This window comes from Mustelus asterias, chromosome 18 (assembly GCF_964213995.1).
Source record: "Mustelus asterias chromosome 18, sMusAst1.hap1.1, whole genome shotgun sequence".
In the NCBI taxonomy this organism is placed as follows: Eukaryota; Metazoa; Chordata; class Chondrichthyes; order Carcharhiniformes; family Triakidae; genus Mustelus; species Mustelus asterias.
The window spans coordinates 79,689,256-79,706,637 of NC_135818.1; the positions used below are offsets into that span (position 1 = coordinate 79,689,256).

At 44.6% G+C, this 17,382-nt stretch overlaps 1 protein-coding gene across 1 annotated transcript in view; it reads left to right on the top strand.

Moving 5' to 3' along the window:
* LOC144507302 (exportin-1-like) overlaps positions 1–16,975 on the top strand; it is a 70,553-nt gene extending 53,578 nt beyond the window's left edge. Inside the window, exons 16-25 of the mRNA XM_078234369.1 lie at positions 345–508; positions 1,892–2,026; positions 2,681–2,864; positions 3,829–3,935; positions 6,150–6,344; positions 9,383–9,551; positions 10,216–10,350; positions 11,565–11,727; positions 14,447–14,543; positions 16,408–16,975. Coding sequence (XP_078090495.1) covers positions 345–508; positions 1,892–2,026; positions 2,681–2,864; positions 3,829–3,935; positions 6,150–6,344; positions 9,383–9,551; positions 10,216–10,350; positions 11,565–11,727; positions 14,447–14,543; positions 16,408–16,554 — 1,496 coding nt within the window. The 3' untranslated portion in view covers positions 16,555–16,975. The remainder of the gene's footprint in view (positions 1–344; positions 509–1,891; positions 2,027–2,680; positions 2,865–3,828; positions 3,936–6,149; positions 6,345–9,382; positions 9,552–10,215; positions 10,351–11,564; positions 11,728–14,446; positions 14,544–16,407) is intronic.
* The last annotated feature ends 407 nt before the right edge of the window (positions 16,976–17,382 follow it).

The window sequence follows — 17,382 nt, forward strand, 5'->3', positions numbered from 1 at the left end:
AAGTAATTTTCCCTGTGGGGGGGGAAAATTGGATTAATATTATCCTGATTTTATTTTTCTCCAAGGAAGGGTGTGTAGAACTCTTGGTTGCTGGCTTGAAATGTTTCAGCTGTTTGTAGGACAGATTAACAATGGCCTTAAAAAGGGCAAATGAGTCTTTCTGCACATTCCATCAAATCCAATTAAGTGTGGAGATGTGATTTCCAAATTTAAACCCAATTTCAAAGCTGACATTCAAATCTTCAATGAAATATGCAACTAAACAAATGAAGGGTTTTTAGAAGAAAGATTAAATTGAGGCTACATTATGTTAATTTTTAGCCACCCATGTTATTGCTTTACAGAAACTCATGACGGTGTCCAGGACATGGCCTGTGACACGTTTATTAAGATAGCACAAAAGTGCCGACGCCACTTTGTACAAGTTCAGGTGGGAGAGGTGATGCCTTTCATTGATGAGATCTTGACCAACATCAACACTATCATTTGTGATCTGCAGCCTCATCAAGTAAGTGTGGCTGTAACTCCTGAATAAAGTTTTCTAGCTAGCTCTCCTTTGAGTGGATTTAGTAAGTGCTGGAGCACTTTACAACCAGGTGATAATTTGAATCTCACAAGACCGTTACTCTCTGGAACAGCTTGGACAGGGGCTGACTTTGGGTCTGATGACTTTCTTCTGTTTCATCTCCTACTTTTCTTCTGTCAGTCTGTACAACTGTGTACTAGACTTTTCCAGAGACCCCGTGTTATCCCTCTCTAGTTTCTATTATCCAGGATTTCTCCCACCCTACTTGGTAACAGCAACTGATTTGGCACCATTCATAACATGATCAATTCACTTTCACAATTACATCAATAGACCATCAACACATTTTAATAGCTACACCCTGAACTACAATTAATAATGTCCAAGGCTTGCAGGCAATTTGGAGCCTGAATTGTTCTTTGGTAATTCCTTTAGTAACACAGTTACGATCCAAGTTTAGCAATACAATCAATAATGCAACCAACCTAATCTTTCAAATCGTTCTTTTCCTATCTCTTGTTAAGCTGTCACAGACGCGATCATTTTAAACTGTTCCAATTTCCACTTGGTCATTCTAACAATTGTTCAAACTTCTTGTTCTTTATCTCTGTAAATTTCTAGTTTTATACATAGCTGCCCCACCACCTTTTACTAGTTTCCTGTCCTTCCCAAATGTCAATACCCTTGAATGTTTAGGTCTCAGTCTTCTTCACATTTCAACCATGCCTCTGAAAGGCCAACAGGTCATACATATTTATTTCCATTTATGCTATCAATTCATCTGTTTTGTTAGATTGCTGCGTGCATTCAGATACAAAACATTTTAATTCTGTCTTTCAGTTTAAAGACCTCTCTGAAACCCTGGTTATGTGACTCAGTACTGGTCCCAGCAGAGTTCAGGTGAAGGTTGATCCAATGGTAGAACTCTCCCTTTCCCCAGGACTGGTGCTAGTGACTCATGAATCGAAATCATTTCTCTGAGGCACATATTCAACTCCCTAATCTTATTTACCTTGTGCCAATTCACTTGTGGCTCAGATAGCAATCCACCTTTTTGTGGTTTTGCCTTTTAATTTAGCCCCTAGCTGCTCATAATCCCTAAGCAGAAACTTCTTTCCCCGGTCCTGTCAATTTTTGTTGGTACCCATGTGGACCACTGGATCTCTCCTCCCCTACCACCCCAACTTTGTTAGCCCCCCCCCCCCCCCCCCCCCCCCCCGTCCTTGACCATGGACCAAATCAAAAGACACTAGTCTAAGGTGTATGACTGCCTTCTGGAATATAGTGCCCCCCTCCCTGACACATCAGTGTCCTAAGTTTGGCCTCCAGCTCATTAATTCTGACTGTTTTTCTCCCACATTTCAGGTGCACACATTCTATGAAGCAGTCGGCTACATGATTGGGGCTCAAACTGATCAAACTGTCCAGGAACATCTGATTGAGAAATACATGCTTTTGCCTAACCAGGTGTGGGACAGCATTATTCAACAAGCAACAAAGGTGACTAAGGAACTGATGGTTAAGAATTCTACATTCATTTAATTAGCAATCTACACTAACTTCTTATTGGGTTGGGTCATTGAATCCCTTTAAATAATTTACAGGAATGCCCCCTGTTATAACATTTTTTACATAAAAGAATTAAGAATACAAATGTCTGGTATTCAAAGAATCCCAACGGTGCAGAAGGATATCATTCAGCCCATCAAATCTGCACTGACAGCAATCCCATCCTGGCCCTGTCCCTGTAACCCCACGTATTTTACCCTAGCTAGTCCCCCCTGACATGAAGGGGCAATTTAGCATGGCCAATCCACCTAACCCACACATCTTTGGAGTGGGAGGAAACTGGAGCACCCGGAGGAAACCCACGCACACGGGGTAAACATGCAAACTCCACACACACATGATGACTCAAATCGGGAATCGAACCTGGTCCCTGGTTCTGTGAGGCAGCAGTGCTTGCCACTATGTCACCTGTGGCAATAATATAGAATCACAACTCGGGTATTTAGTTGAAACAGGGTTGGTTGGTTGCGGGGAGGAGCTGCCAGGAAATTACTGAGGGCTAAAGGTGCAATGGGGGAGAATTTGGAGCACTTTGCCACTTTTAATAGATATAAATTCCATTTACGCATATTGTATTTCACAAAGAACGTGGACATTCTGAAGGACGCCGAGACAGTGAAACAGCTCGGGAGCATCCTAAAGACCAACGTGAGGGCCTGCAAGGCAGTTGGACATCCATTTGTCATTCAGCTAGGAAGAATATACCTGGACATGCTCAACGTGTACAAGTGTTTGAGTGAGAATATCTCCGCTGCCATCCAGGCAAATGGTAACCAGTCTTTTTTTTTTGTGGGGGGGCGGAGGGGGGGATTGAATGTTTAAGCAGGTTGTTCAAAAATCCTCTTCTTTCCAGAGTAGAAAGCTTCCCCCACCCCTGAAATGCTGTTTGAGGTTGAAGATCAAGTCAATATTGGATATTTCTGAACTGAGATTGATGGACATTAGTGAGGCATGTGGACTAAAATCTGCTGAACCAACGTGGATGAGATGCAGATCACTAATGATCTAATAGAGTAGCAGAACAAGTCCGAGGGGTAGAATGGCCTACTAGTGACCTAGTGTTTTCTTCAATAACTTGTATGAAGAACCAAACTGTTTAATGGCTTGAGCAAAAATAGGACGCTCGTCCAATTGGGGTAGAAAAGTTTTGATATCCAGCATGCTTATGATTATAAGCATGGAGTGGATTGGACTGGAAAACCAAATAATGGGGTTTCCTGTAAGAATTGCTTAGTAATCAGCCACTTCCCGTGTTTACATAGACTTGGAGTTGAGCAGGAAAGGTTGTGTGTTTTGAAATGTTGCAGACAAGATGTACCCCTTCCTGTTTTCCCCCTTCCTGTTCCTTCAAATGTTTTGTCTGCTGCCATCAAAGCTGCATGATACTTATCGTCCTTGATTGTACAGAACCAACTGGTTGCAATGAATTGCTGCTGTAAGGCAGTGATAGACAAGAAACCCTTGTGGTGTCTGTGGTTACATCTCGGGCCAAGTTCCATTTTTCAACCACGGAAGGTATCACACTTGGGAAACCGAGAGAGCAAGTTACAAGTGCTGAGTGAAATGTACCCCTTCCCACTCTTCTCTCTTTCAACCAGCCCCCTCCTCTTGCAGTGTAGTGAAGAGGAGAGCGTTAGCCATGCAAACAAGACAACGTGCAATTCTTATTGAGTCTGGTCAGTGATCCTAGTGACTACTTCTAACCTACTTATATATTTCTTTTACTCAATTAGGTGAAGTTGTTACCAAGCAACCATTAATCAAAAGCATGAGAACAGTAAAGAGGGAGACTTTGAAGTTGATATCTGGATGGGTAAGCCGCTCTTCAGATCCACAGCTGGTGAGTACAATTGGCCCAACAAGGCTCGTGAATACAGAATGTCCCTATTTGAACTCCTCTTTATTCTGAAAAGGATTTGTTTCTGTTGTCCTACTTTGCACCTTGATCCTTTATTGCATGAAGAGCTGCTGGTTATTAAACCAAACTTGTCAATCTCCAGTTTGGACCTGTGCCCTCTTGTCCAACTTGGACTGGTATTTAGTATCTACTTTCATAGAATCCCTATAGTGCAGAAGGAGGCCATTTGGCCCATCGAGATTGCACTGACAACAATCCCACCCAGGTCCTATCCTCTTAACCCTAACATATTTACCCTACTAGTTCCCCTGACACTAAGGGGCAATTTATTGTGGCCAACCAACCTACCCAGCACATCTTTGGACTGTGGGAGGAAACCAGAGCACCCGGAGGGCACCCGGAGGAAACCCACGCAGACACGGGGAGAACGTGCAGACCCAGCACATTCAACCGAGACCGGAATTGAATCTGAGTTCCTGGCGCTGTGAAGCAGCAGTGCGAGCCACCGTGCCTCCCGTTTTTAACTTCAAGGAAACACTTGGCTGGTGGCCGTGAGGAAGAAGTTAGGAGGAGTAACCAAAAGAGAAAATGCTGGAAAATCTCAGCAGGTCTGGCAGCATCTGTAAGGAGAGAAAAGAGCTGACGTTTCGAGTCCAGATGACCCTTTGTCAAAGCTTTGACGAAGGGTCACCTGGACTCGAAACGTCAGCTCTTTTCTCTCCTTACAGATGCTGCCAGACCTGCTGAGATTTTCCAGCATTTTCTCTTTTGGTTTCAGATTCCAGCATCCGCAGTAATTTGCTTTTATCCAGTTGGGAGGAGTAGCTGGGCGCTTGATCACGGAGGTGGACTTTGAACACATTTGACGGAGGCGAGTGAGTTAAAGAAAATTCAGGAGAGTACCCAGGCAATTCAAAGCTCTGGGATGGAAAAGCGTTATACAAAAGATCAGGAGTCAGAGGAATGGTTTGCTCAGTTGAGATACAAGACTGAAGGAAATGTCAACATTAAGATAGGACTACAGTTTGGAAATGTTTTTTAATGTTGTGAGCGTCAGGGAGCCAGTGCAGATTGAGCGGAGCGGAGGGGAGGGGAGGGGGGTGTTACCTGTTATGATGGAATTTCGGCTAAGTTGAAGTTTTGAGGAGGAAGGCAAGTTAGCAGTTTGGAAGTGACAAGGTGTGTCATGAAGTGGTTCAGGAGTAACAAGGCTGAGTTAGGTAGTAGCGGTAATAGCTACTATTGGAATGTTATGGAAGCAAGTGGTCTTTGTAATGTGTGATCTAAAATTTTAAGCTCTGGGTTGAGCACAACACTAGGTCGCACCTAGCACAACTGAATTGGAGACATTGAGCAGGGAAGGTAATGGAATTTGTGTCGGGTGGGTACGAAAGACAGTAAATTCGGTCTTACGGTGAAGATGTGAGGTTGGTGTCTCTTGGGTGAGGAGGTATGGCAGTTCATTTCCATTCAGCATAGAATCTCTACAGTACAGAAGGAGGCCATCGAGTCTGTACCGACCACAATCCCACCCAGGCCCTATTCCTGCAACCTGACGCATTTACCCTGCTAATCTCCCTGACACTAGGGTCGATTTAGCATGGCCAATCAACCTAAGCTCTGTATATCTTTGGACTGTGGGAGTACCCAGAGGAAACCCATGCAGACATGGGGAGAATGTGCAGACTCCACACACACACCAACCCGATCCAGTGTGAAAAGGAACGCCAAAGATTTCTCCCCCTCTTTTCTCTGGTGCTAAGGATATGCATTTGCACCCTAGTCTCACTTCCCACTGTTGTGACCCTGATAGAGTCATAGAGGTTTACACCATGGAAACAGGCTCTTCGGCGCAACTTGTCCATGCCGCCCTTTTTTTTTTAAACGACTAAGCTTGTCCCAATTGCCCATGTTTGGCCCATATCCCTCGATAGCCCTCTTACGTAACTGTCTAAATGCTTTTCAAAAGACAAAATTGTACCCGCCTCTGCTACTACCTCTGGCAGCTCGTTCCAGACACACTCCACCCTCTGTGGAAAAAATTGTCCTTCTGGACCCTTTTGTGTATCTCTCCCCTCTCATCTTAAAGATATTTAGTTCTAATATCCCAGATCAATGAAAGAAGACACAACTTGGCAGGTTACTCGAGCAGGATAACTGCATTCTCTCACCCTCCTTCTTTTGTGACATTTTCAGGTTGCGGAAAACTTTGTCCCCCCACTGCTTGATGCAGTGCTGATTGACTACCAGAGGAATGTCCCTGCAGCCCGGGAGCCCGAGGTTTTGAGTACAATGGCCACCATAGTGAACAAATTGGAGAACCACATTACCGCAGAGGTCCCGCAGATCTTTGACGCCTTGTTTGAGTGCACGCTGGATATGATCAACAAGGTAATTTTTCGTCCTGTCGAAGAAAGTTTACTGCTGGTCGCACAGCCTGATTGGTACAACCTGCATCATTTGCCAAGGCTGAAGACAGTGGCAGGAAGGAAAGTAAATAGTCTCCCCAGTGTCACATTAGTTCAGGGACTGGGACTAATTTCCTGCCCTGTCACTTTCCAGTGCAGCCTCTGTTAATCCTTTAAATAACATGTTTGGTGGCCTGTTTCCGTGCTGGTTGAAAGCTGACTGTGTGTCTCTCTGTTTGCGTAAGTATGTTAAATTAACAGTTTTGATCTGAGCGTCGATTTCAAAGCAAAATCAACTTGAACTGGCAAGTTTGACCAGTGATTAGGCCTCGCTTAACTAGTAAAATATAAAGTTTGCTGAAGTTGTATTTTCCCATAGTTTCTAGTTTTTAATCTTAGTGTGGTTTTCAACATGACAGAGACAACCGTCTGGAGATGTAAGGGGCAATCTAGACTAATGTGTGGGCTGTACGAGAGGCTCTCCTTCATCTCAGTGGGCCACAGGATTAAAATCAGGCTTGTTCGCTAACTATGACTGCCTCCCCGTGAATAGATACATTTTAATACATGCCAGACATTTGTTACAAATCGGGGCAGATACTTCAAGGTGTTCTATGAAGCTTACCTGACCTGGTAACGTTTTGCGTTTGAATTTGGCTCGGATGAGCATGGGAGATTTCACTTCAGGTGTGATTCGACTGACCCACTTGGAGCTTTTATCAAAACAAAGTTTAATTAAGAAAATTGTTGACATGTATAGTAAGACAATTAGCAAGAATTTTTAACAATTACAAACAAGAAACACAACCAAGATAATGCATAACCCTTAAGGAATATCTCCTAATGTGTTCCAACCAAAGCCAACATCCAATACACAAAACCCTCCAGATAAGCACAATACAGCATAGGTTAATGCCCAATTGTTACAGGAATCCAGCCTCCTGAGTTAAATGCTGAAAATCCCTTGCAAAGAAACTCAGAAGAGGCTGTAGTCGAATCTGTTTCCCAAAACACAACTTCTTTAAGGCAAGTTGGCAATAAGCTTCTCTTTCAGCTAACTGATAATAGTTTCAGAATCAAACAAACAAGCGAACAGGGACAGAGAGAGAGACTGCTTCTTAACTTGCTGCTAAACTGCTTCCAACACACTCCCCAAAATGAAACTAAAAGCCCAAAGGCAGAGAACCCCCTATCACCTGACTGCCACCCCCCCCAATGCTTCGCTGAAGCTGTAAGCTACATGATTTAAAAAAAGACTTTCTTCAAGGTACACATGACATATTTCATAATGAGTTATAAAAAAATGCTTAATTATTTATATATTAATAGAACTATCATCTTCAAATGGCAAAAACAAAAATATTTATGCTTTGGACACAGAGGGAGCACACAGTTCTCACAGTCAATGTTGTGAGCAATCAGCATGCACCTCACTTCACCTGCCCTCGCTTTACCTGCGTATCACTTCAGTCATAACGGTAGGAAAAAAATCAGAATGTGCCAACCCTGCGCATGGCCAGCTGTCAACAAACTACCTCATGGGCCATGCCCAGAACCCAGATGGGCTGCAATTTACCCCCAGGCTGCAGGTTGTCCACCACCTCTGGAGAAAAGAAATTTTCAATGTGCATTAAAAAATGGAAGTACCTTCTGTTGAATCTCTTGTCCAGGCTAGAGTTTTTGTTTATGTTTTTGGTTCAGTGATCCCTTTACATGGGACGTACATCTTTGTGAACATTAACGAGGTGGAGGCTGGGTTGGCTGTAGGAACATAAGAAATAGGAGTCACTTTACCCCCTCTAGCCTCACCCCCATTCACTCAGATCACAGCTGATCTGTTTGTGTTTAGAGTTCCACTTTCCCATCTACCCCTGTTAACTTTTGATTCCCTTGCTTAACAAGAATCTTTGCCTTAAAAATATTCGGTGGCCCTGCTTCCAGCACCACCTGAGGCTGAGTTCCAAAGTCACACAACCCTCCTTGAGAGAATTTCTCCTCCTCCTCAGTCCTAAAAGGGCAACCCTTAATTTCAAAACCGCACCCTTGAGTTCAGGACTTGCTGTTGTGCTGCTGAAGATTTAAGGCTGTTTAGTCTTCCCTGGGCAATTAAAAGAAAATACTGTTCTTTTTATAAAAAAAAAACAGACTTGGCAGGCCTGGCAGCATCGGTGGAGAGAGGAACTGAGTTAATGTCTCGAGTCCGTCATGACTCCTGTTCATTGCCTCCCCCTTCTGTTGAGGGGGAGGTGATGGCCTAGTGGTATTATCACTAGACAATTAATCTAGGAAACTCAGCTAATGTTCTGGGGACCTGGGTTCAAATCCCGCCACGGCAGAGGGTGGAATTTGAATTCAGTAAAAAAATATCTGGAATTGAGAATCTACTGATGACCATGAAACCATTGTCGATTGTCAGAAAAACCCATCTGGTTCACTAATGTCCTTTAGGGGAGGAAATCTGCCGTCCTTACCTGGTCTGGCCTACCTGTGACCCCAGAGCCACAGCGATGTGGATGATTCTCAGCTGTCCTCCAAGGGCTACGAGGGATGGGCAATAAATGCTGGCCAGCCCATGTCACACAAAAGAATAATAAAAATATCCTCTTCGCTTCATCAGTCCATTCCAAACATACACCACCCTCCAGTGCTAAGATGGTCTTCAAACTTGCTCCTTTGTATTTGGAAGCTCAACATCTGTCTCGTTTATCTGTACAATTTTAGAATCTTAGTATTGCTCTCGAGATCAAAAGCTTGTATACCACCGGAGTTCCTGGCTCTGTATCGAGTGCAAGATCAGATTTGCAGCTCTCTGGTCTGCCAGCTACTTCCGTTAGTCCAAAATATTTTTTGCACTCAGAAGTCCAAAGTCCAGATTTTAATTAACAGGAACAGGGGTACCGAGAGGTCTGATTTTTAAATCTTAAAATTGTGGTGATATTATTTGCCACTTGCAGACTGTAAACAGAGGTTTAAATTGTCTCAAGTTTTTGAGAATTTAATTATTTTTGTCTTCCTCTCTAGGATTTTGAGGAGTATCCAGAGCACAGGACTAACTTCTTTCTGCTTCTTCAAGCAGTCAATAGTCATTGTTTCCCTGCCTTCCTGAACATACCTCCAGCTCAATTCAAATTGGTCCTTGATTCCATTATCTGGGCTTTCAAACACACCATGAGGAACGTGGCTGACACAGGTATGTTGTGGTTCTCCCCCCAAAGTACTGTGTGGCCTCTCCTGTAGTCTAGCTTTTTAAAAAGAATTTGTTGTACAACACAGGCTATTTGGCCCTGACTCGTCCATTCTCATGTTTATGCTTCATTATAGCCTCCTCCCACATTACCCTCACATTAGTTTAAAGTTTATAAGTGTTACAAGTTGGCTTGCAATAACTCCAACAAAGCTACTGTAAAAATCGCCTAGTCGCCACATTCCGGCACCTGTTTGGGTACACTGAGGGAGAATTTAGCATGGCCAATGCACTTAACCTGCACGTCTTTCGGACTGTGGGAGGAAACTGGAGCACCCGGAGGAAACCCACGCAGACGCGGGGAGAATGTGCAAACTCTGCACAGACAGTGACCCAAGCCGGGTCTGGCGCTGAGGCAGCAGTGCTAACCGCTGTCCTATCTGCAAGTCCTGCTGTTCCTGTTCATCGTCGAATTTACTTGACCTTCCCCTTGAAGGCTATTTGCCTCGACTCCTTGTGTAGGAAGCTCCACATTCTAATTGCTGCTTTGGATAATGAAGTTTCACCTGAATTCCTCGTAAGACCACCGCTAGTAAATCAAATGGGTCTCCTCACAGATTTTGGACTGCATTAGTGTTTAACTGGATTGTGTGTGTGTGTGTGCTTGCAGGGTTGTCTATTCTTTATACTCTGCTGCAGAACGTAGCACACGAAGAGGCAGCTGCCCAGAGCTTTTACCAAACCTATTTCTGTGACATCCTCCAACACATATTCTCAGTGGTGACAGATACTTCACACACTGCTGGTAAGTCGGACTTCTGTTTTTTTTTTCCCCTCTCTGGTCTTTTGCTTGTCTCTCCTCCAACCCTGTGCATAAAGTACTGACCAGGAAGGTGATGTGGTGGATTTTCACTCCTTTGGACCTGTCCTTGGATCTGACGGAATTTCCCATTGGGTGACCTGCACCAGGAAATTCATATGAGGGTAGGATTGGGTCTAAATGTGAATCCCTCCGTGGGGCGGGGTGGGGAATACCTCCATTTAAATAGCACCTTTCATGATCAGAGGATGTTCCCAAGTGCTTGGCTGAATATAGTACCTTTTGAATTGTCATCACTGCTGTGATGTAGGAAATGAACTCCTTCTGTTGCGCTTAAGCGTGAAGTCTAGGCTGGCACTTTGAGTCCATAGTGGCTCAGAGTGTTACCACAGAGGCTCGGCTGAAGGTAATGATCAGGGACGGGGTTGGGGGAAGATATTGGGGAATTGTCAAATGTCTTTAGAACTGTATCCCATGATGAGAGGGTGGAGGATACAGGTGGAATATATTTCATTGAGTGTGGGCGGGATGGTGGCACAGTGATTAAAGTTTATTTATTAGTGTCACAAGTAGGCTTGCATTAACACTGCAATGAAGTTACTGTGAAATTCAGGTGCACTGAGGGAGAATTTAGCACGGCCAATGCACCCAACCAGTATGTCTCTTGGACTGTGGGAGGAAACCGGAGCACCAGGGGGAAACCCACACCGACATGGGGAGAACGATTCCGGCCTTGGGTGGAGTTTGCATGTTCTCCCTGTGTCTGCGTGTGTTTCCTCCGGGAATACCTCAATTTTTAAAAATTCATTTGTGGGACATGGGCGTTGCTGGCTGGCCAGCATTTATTGCCCATCCCTCATTGACTCTCAACTGCCTTTCAAGGGCAATCACATTGCTGTAGCTCTGGAGTCACATATAGGCCAGACCGGGTCAATGGCATTTTTCACGATCGGCAGTGCAGGTTAAGTGGATTGGTCATGCTAAATTGCCCCTTAGTGTCAGGGTGATTAGCAGAGTAAATATGAGGGGTTACAGGGATAGCCCCTGGGTGAGATTGTTGCTGGGACTGGCTCGATGGGCCAGATGGTCTCCTTCTGCACTGTAGGGATTCTGTTCTTGTTTTCTATGACACAGTTTGAACCTGACCACATTACTCAATTGTGTTCAACATTTTAAAAAAATTACTTCCTCCTTTCTAGGATTGACGATGCACGCTACCATCCTGGCATACATGTTCAGCTTAGTGGAGGATGGCAAGATCACCTTGTCTTTGAGTCCAGCTACTCCTAATATCAACAATCAGATCTTCGTACAGGAGTTTGTGGCCAACCTGTTGAAAACTGCCTTCCCTCATCTCCAAGAGTGAGTGCTGATCACAGAGAGAGTGAGAGATGTGATCTTTAGTTTGGTCATCCATTCAAGAATGTTCTGCGCCTTAATCCCTATTCTGTGGGGAGTTAGATAACTGTGGTTGGGGATGGTACGGGCAGTAAAGGAGCTGGGATTCGATTAGGGTGGAAAAAATTAAAAGGGTTCTACCTCTCCGCCTGTTGCAGTCAGCTGCTTTCGCTCTGTCCTCCTCTCTCGTGTCCCCGTTCCGCGTCCCTCGTTTGTGGAAACGATACCAAGGCCTGTCCGAAGAAAAGGCTCAAAATTCAAATAATTTGGTTCCTGACAATGGGACTGTATTAAGGTTGTCTAGAAGTTTTGAATGAGATGTTGAGTTGTGTAGGGGTGACTGAAGTAGTCCTGTTGTCTGCACTCTATGCAATGTGCACTCAGTATATGCATTTAAGACACGACCACAGAGGTTGTAACTTTTTTTTAAAAATGTATTAATTTCTGGAATTCAGGCTTTGCTGGCTAGGCCAGCATTTTGCCCATCCCCAAATTCCTTTTGAGAAGGTGGTGGTGAGCTTCTGCCTTAAACCGCTACTGTCATATGATGTAGGTACACTCACAGTGCTGTTAGGGAGGGAGTTCTAGGATTTTGACCCAGCAACAGTGAAGAAATGGCGATTATATTTCAATGCAAGGATGGCGAGTGGCTTGCAGGAGAACTTCCATGTGGTGGTGTCCCTATGTATCTACTGCCCATGTCCTATATGGTAGTGGTGATAAGTTGAGACGGTGCTGTCCAAGGAGCCTTCAGTTCCTGCAGTGCCTCTGCTGTGTGTTGGTGGTGGAGGAGTGAATGTTTGGAAAAGGGGCTGCTTTGTCCTGAGTGGTATTGAGCTTCTTGAGTATTGTTGGAACTGCACTCATCCAGGCAAGTGGAGAGTATTCCATCTCACTTGCTGACTTGTGCCTTGTAGATTGTAAACAAGCTTTTGGGAGTCAGGAGGTGAATTACTCGCCATAGGATTCCTAGTTTCTGACTTGCTCTTGTAGCCACAGTATTTATATAGCACGTTCAGTTTCTGGTTAATGGTAACCCACCAGGGTGTTGATAGTAGGGGATTCAGTAATGATATAGCCATTGAAAGTTGGTTAGATTCCCTCTTGTTGGAGATGGTCGTTGCCCAGCACTTGCATGGCTCGAATGTTACTTGACACTTTTCAATCCAAGCCTGAATATTGTCCAGGTCTTGTTGCATTTGGCCATGGACTGCTTCAGTATCTGAGGACTCACAAATGGTGCTGAACATTGTGCAATCAGCAGTGAACATCCCCACTTCTGACCTTATGACGGAAGGAAGGATGGTTAGGCCTAGGACACTGCACCAGTTACAGTTCCTCCAGGGTAAACATCAACATTGTACTTATGGTCATCTAATGTTTTTGACATTTATTTCGGGGAACTGTTCCCTCAATTTACATCTGCCGTCTAGACCAGAGCGAATTGTTCTGGTCTGAAATTGAATTGAGGCAGCATTGGAGTCACCAACTGATGGAAGGAACTGTAGCTATCTCTGACCCCCCCCCCCCCCCCCGTCCCTTCCTTTTATCTGTCTTCCTCGTGTGTTCTCTTTCATTTTCATTATCTCATTCCTTTGTTCCTTTCCCCTCTCTCTCTCTCTCCCCCATTTTTTGCTTTTTCTCTGACTCTCATTTTCTTCTTCCTGTAGTCCTCCAGACTATGGAAGCTGCTCTTCTGCGTTCTGCTTTGCTGATTTTATTTTATTTTTTAATTGCTGTTTATCTTCTTCCTCTGAGAACGGCATGCCTGTTGACCAGCACCGTTTCACATTTCCATGCTTAATGAGATGTCTGTGTTTGTCCCACCCACTGTGACCTTAGCCTCGGTCACCACCGAATATCTGAATTTCTTCCCGAGTACTTTTTTTTTATATAGCTTGGCCAGAAATGTTAATTATGGTAATAAAAACTGAAAATGCTGGGAAAAAGCCACATGACTCGTAGCAATTGTGGAAACAAATGAGACTTGATGTTTTGAGTTTGGTACAATGATTCTTCACAATTCTTGAGTCACACGATCTCGACGTTAAACCTGTTTTCCTCTTGCCATGGATTCTGCCTTTTTCCAGCATTTTCTGTTTCCAATCTCCAGCATCTACTGATTTTTGAACAAAGGAAAATACAGCACAGGAACAGGCCCTTTGGTCCTCCAAGCCTGTGCTGATCAGAAAATCCTGACTAAACTTTAAAAACAACCTTCTACCCTTCCTCGCTCTGTATCCCTCTATTCCCTTGCAATTCATGGACCCATCCAGATACCTCTTAAATGTTGCTAATGTGCCTGCTTCCATCACCACTACTTCTGGCAGCGCGTTCCAGGCACCCAGCATTCTCATGGAGAACCTCCCCCGCACATCTCCCTTAAACTTCCCCCTCTCACCTTGAACCTGTGCCCCCTTGTAATTGACACGTCCACCCTGGCCGGGGGGGGGGGCAACGACCATCTCCAACAAGAGGGAATCTAACCAACTTTCAATGGCTATATCATTACTGAATCCCCTCAGCCTCCATAGTTTTCAGTTTGTTCTGTTACTTTTATTTTAACGTTAATTGTGGTTTGTGTTTTAAGATTTTACTGTTTGTAATTGCAAGAGAAATGGAAGTGTTTTTTAAAAAAAAAAATGGTGTTAAATATTGCTTCTGTGTTTGTTTCCTCCTCCAGTGCTCAGATCAAAGTTTTTGTGACTGGTCTGTTCAGCCTAAACCAAGACATTCCATCTTTCAAAGAACATCTGAGAGACTTCCTTGTACAGATAAAGGTGAGAATTGACTGGTGCAAGCCCTGCTGCCAATGGGGTAATGTAATGAAAACACCTCCTCCTTGGAGCAATTGGGTCTTGTAGCTAAGCAACGTAAAGTATTTATAAACAAGAATGTGTTTTGTGTGATGCTTCTAGCAGATATTCCCAAGAACTGCAACCTACCGATTCCAAACTGGAATTTTTGCTTCTAACACCATAAGGGGGGGGGGGAAGAAAGAATCGGGTGAGAATTTTGCCCCCAGATCTGCAACCTAAAATCTCATCCATCCATTCACTTTATTTAAGGACACGTGGGTGTCAGCTGTGAAATGTAAATGTGTCAGATGTTCAATCTGCATTTGCCTGAGGACGCGCAATATTTAAGATAAAGCCATGTCTTGCACTGTTGGTACAATCGGGCCTGGATATTGATTTGTCGTCTTCCTCGCATTTTTAAATTGATTTACTCCAAGTCAGTGTGGGCAGGTATCTGGTGGGTGCCCAGCACTGATGAACTAGCAACCCAGTGGGACTTGAGACATGGAGGGAGGAAGACAAGTGGGGCGGGAAACCTCTGTCAACCTCTGTTTGATTCCACTGTTCTATATTTGCTTTCCGCTTACCCGTTTCTCTCCCTATTTCCACTCTCCCCCCCCCCCCCACAACCAATGTTTAGTCCCTCATGCAGATATTAAGCTGCCTGAGCCTAATTTAGTGTGCATTTGTTTGTTGCCCCACACCATCGCATCTTGGAAGTGTCCCAGTCAAAGAAGATCATGATAAAATACTCGCCTTAGTTTTCAGATCCCTTTGGGCGACCCCATCTCTGTAATCTCTCATGCTCTGCGCTCCTTCAATTCTGGCCTCATTAAGCATCCCCAGTTATAATGGCTCCACCACTGTTGGTGAAACCTTCAGCTGTCCAGCAATGGCTTGGTGTCACGCTTTGTTTTATAATGCTCCTGTGATAGGCCCTGGAGTGTTTCATTTATGTCAAAAGGTGGTATATAAATAATACAAGTTTCTGAAGTTTCACTATCTGGAAGGCCTTGCTGACTCTCATTGTCATTGATTATTGGGTTGTTGCAGTGCTTCAATATCCCTTGCCATGCCTGGCACCTAACATTCATCAGGAACCTGTGAGGAGAGAGTATAGATGGGAGGGAGTGTTGCGAGCTGGACCAGTGTTTATTGCATGCAGATCCCTAATTGTCCTTCAGGGGGCAATGCTGTGGATCTGGAGCCACAGGTAGGCCAGATCAAGCAAGGGTGGCAGATTCCCTTCTCTCAAGAACGTGAGTGAACCATTCTGACAATGGTTTCTTGATTGTTATCAGACCTTTTAAAGTTTAAGTTTATTTATTTATTTGTCACGAGTAGGCTTACATTAACACTAATGAAGTTACTGTGAAAACCCCCTAGTCGCCACACTCCGGTGCCTGTTCGGGTACACTGAGGGAGAATTTAGCATGGCCAATGCACCTTACCTGCATGTCTTTCGGACTGTGGGAGGAAATTGGAGCACCTGGAGGAAACCCACACAGATACGGGGAGAAGGTGCAGACTCCACACAGACAGTGACCCAAGCTGGGAATCGAACCCGGGTCCCTGGTGCTGTGAGGCAGCAGTGTTAACCACAGTGCCACCGTGCTGCCTTTTAATTCCAGACTCTTTTTTTTCATTGAATTCCGATTTCACCATCTGCCGTGGTGGACTTGGAACCCAGGTCCCCGGATTGCCCTAGGTCTCCTAGTCCAGCCACTGTGCCGACGCCACCTCCTCTCCTCCTCCTCCCCAGCACCTACCTTTGTAAGCTCTGATTCTTGAGTTCTCATTGCAGCGGCGACCGTGCTGACCTTTCTTTTTCCATCCCCTTTATAAGGAATTTGGCGGCGAGGACACGTCGGACCTTTTCCTGGAGGAGAGAGAAACAGCCCTACGCCAGGCTCAGGAAGAGAAGAGAAAGCTTCAGATGACTGTTCCTGGGATTTTGAACCCCCACGAAATAGCGGAAGAAATGTGTGACTGAGCAAACCATGTGTTACCAGAAAGAAGGGATGGGAAGGGGTGGGGGCGAGAGAGAAATGAATGAGGAAAGGACAGTGAGTGAATGGGTGTGAAAGGGATAGTGATTGGAAAAAATCCTTCATCGGTCCAATGTGACGGGACTTTTTAAAATTGATATTCCAGTTTTGTTGCCATTGGTTAAGAGAGGAGTTTTTTTTTTATTGTAAAAAAAACTTCATTATTTTTTTCTCCCTGGGTTGAAATTGTGTTTATGAATTGTGAACATGTTAACCGTTAAACTCTGCAGCCATTGTTCCTTATTTGGGCAGTGTGGTGGTGTTGTCCAGCTTGAGCTATTTCAACAATTTAAATTATATTGGAGAACTTTCGACGCATTCTATAGTTTGGTTTTATATTAAATCTAGCCTGGTTGGCTTCACAAACATGGTCTCTTCAGAATGCTTTCAAGTCGCAGTGTTTTGCAAAGGGTGGGGGAGGTGGGGAGACAAAACACACAATCTCACTGAACTAGGAGAAGCATTTTAAAACTGAGGGAGGGAGGGTGGGGAAAGATGTCTGTCTTTCACACGTGCTGCGAGAATGGTTTTTGAAATCCAGTTGGTTGTGCAATGATTGTGTTGACATGACTGAATGTGTGGGGTTTCTGGGTGGATGCGTGGGGGGGGCGGATATGAGTGTCAACTCTTTATTCTTGACAATCTGATCGCGCTGGCGATCCACGCTATGAAATTCTCTACACGCGGTGTTAAGCCACAAACGGTTCCCGGTCTCTCGGCGGAGTCCGCTGCCACTCGGGTGTTGTGCAAAGATTTGAAAGGAGGCTGGTTGG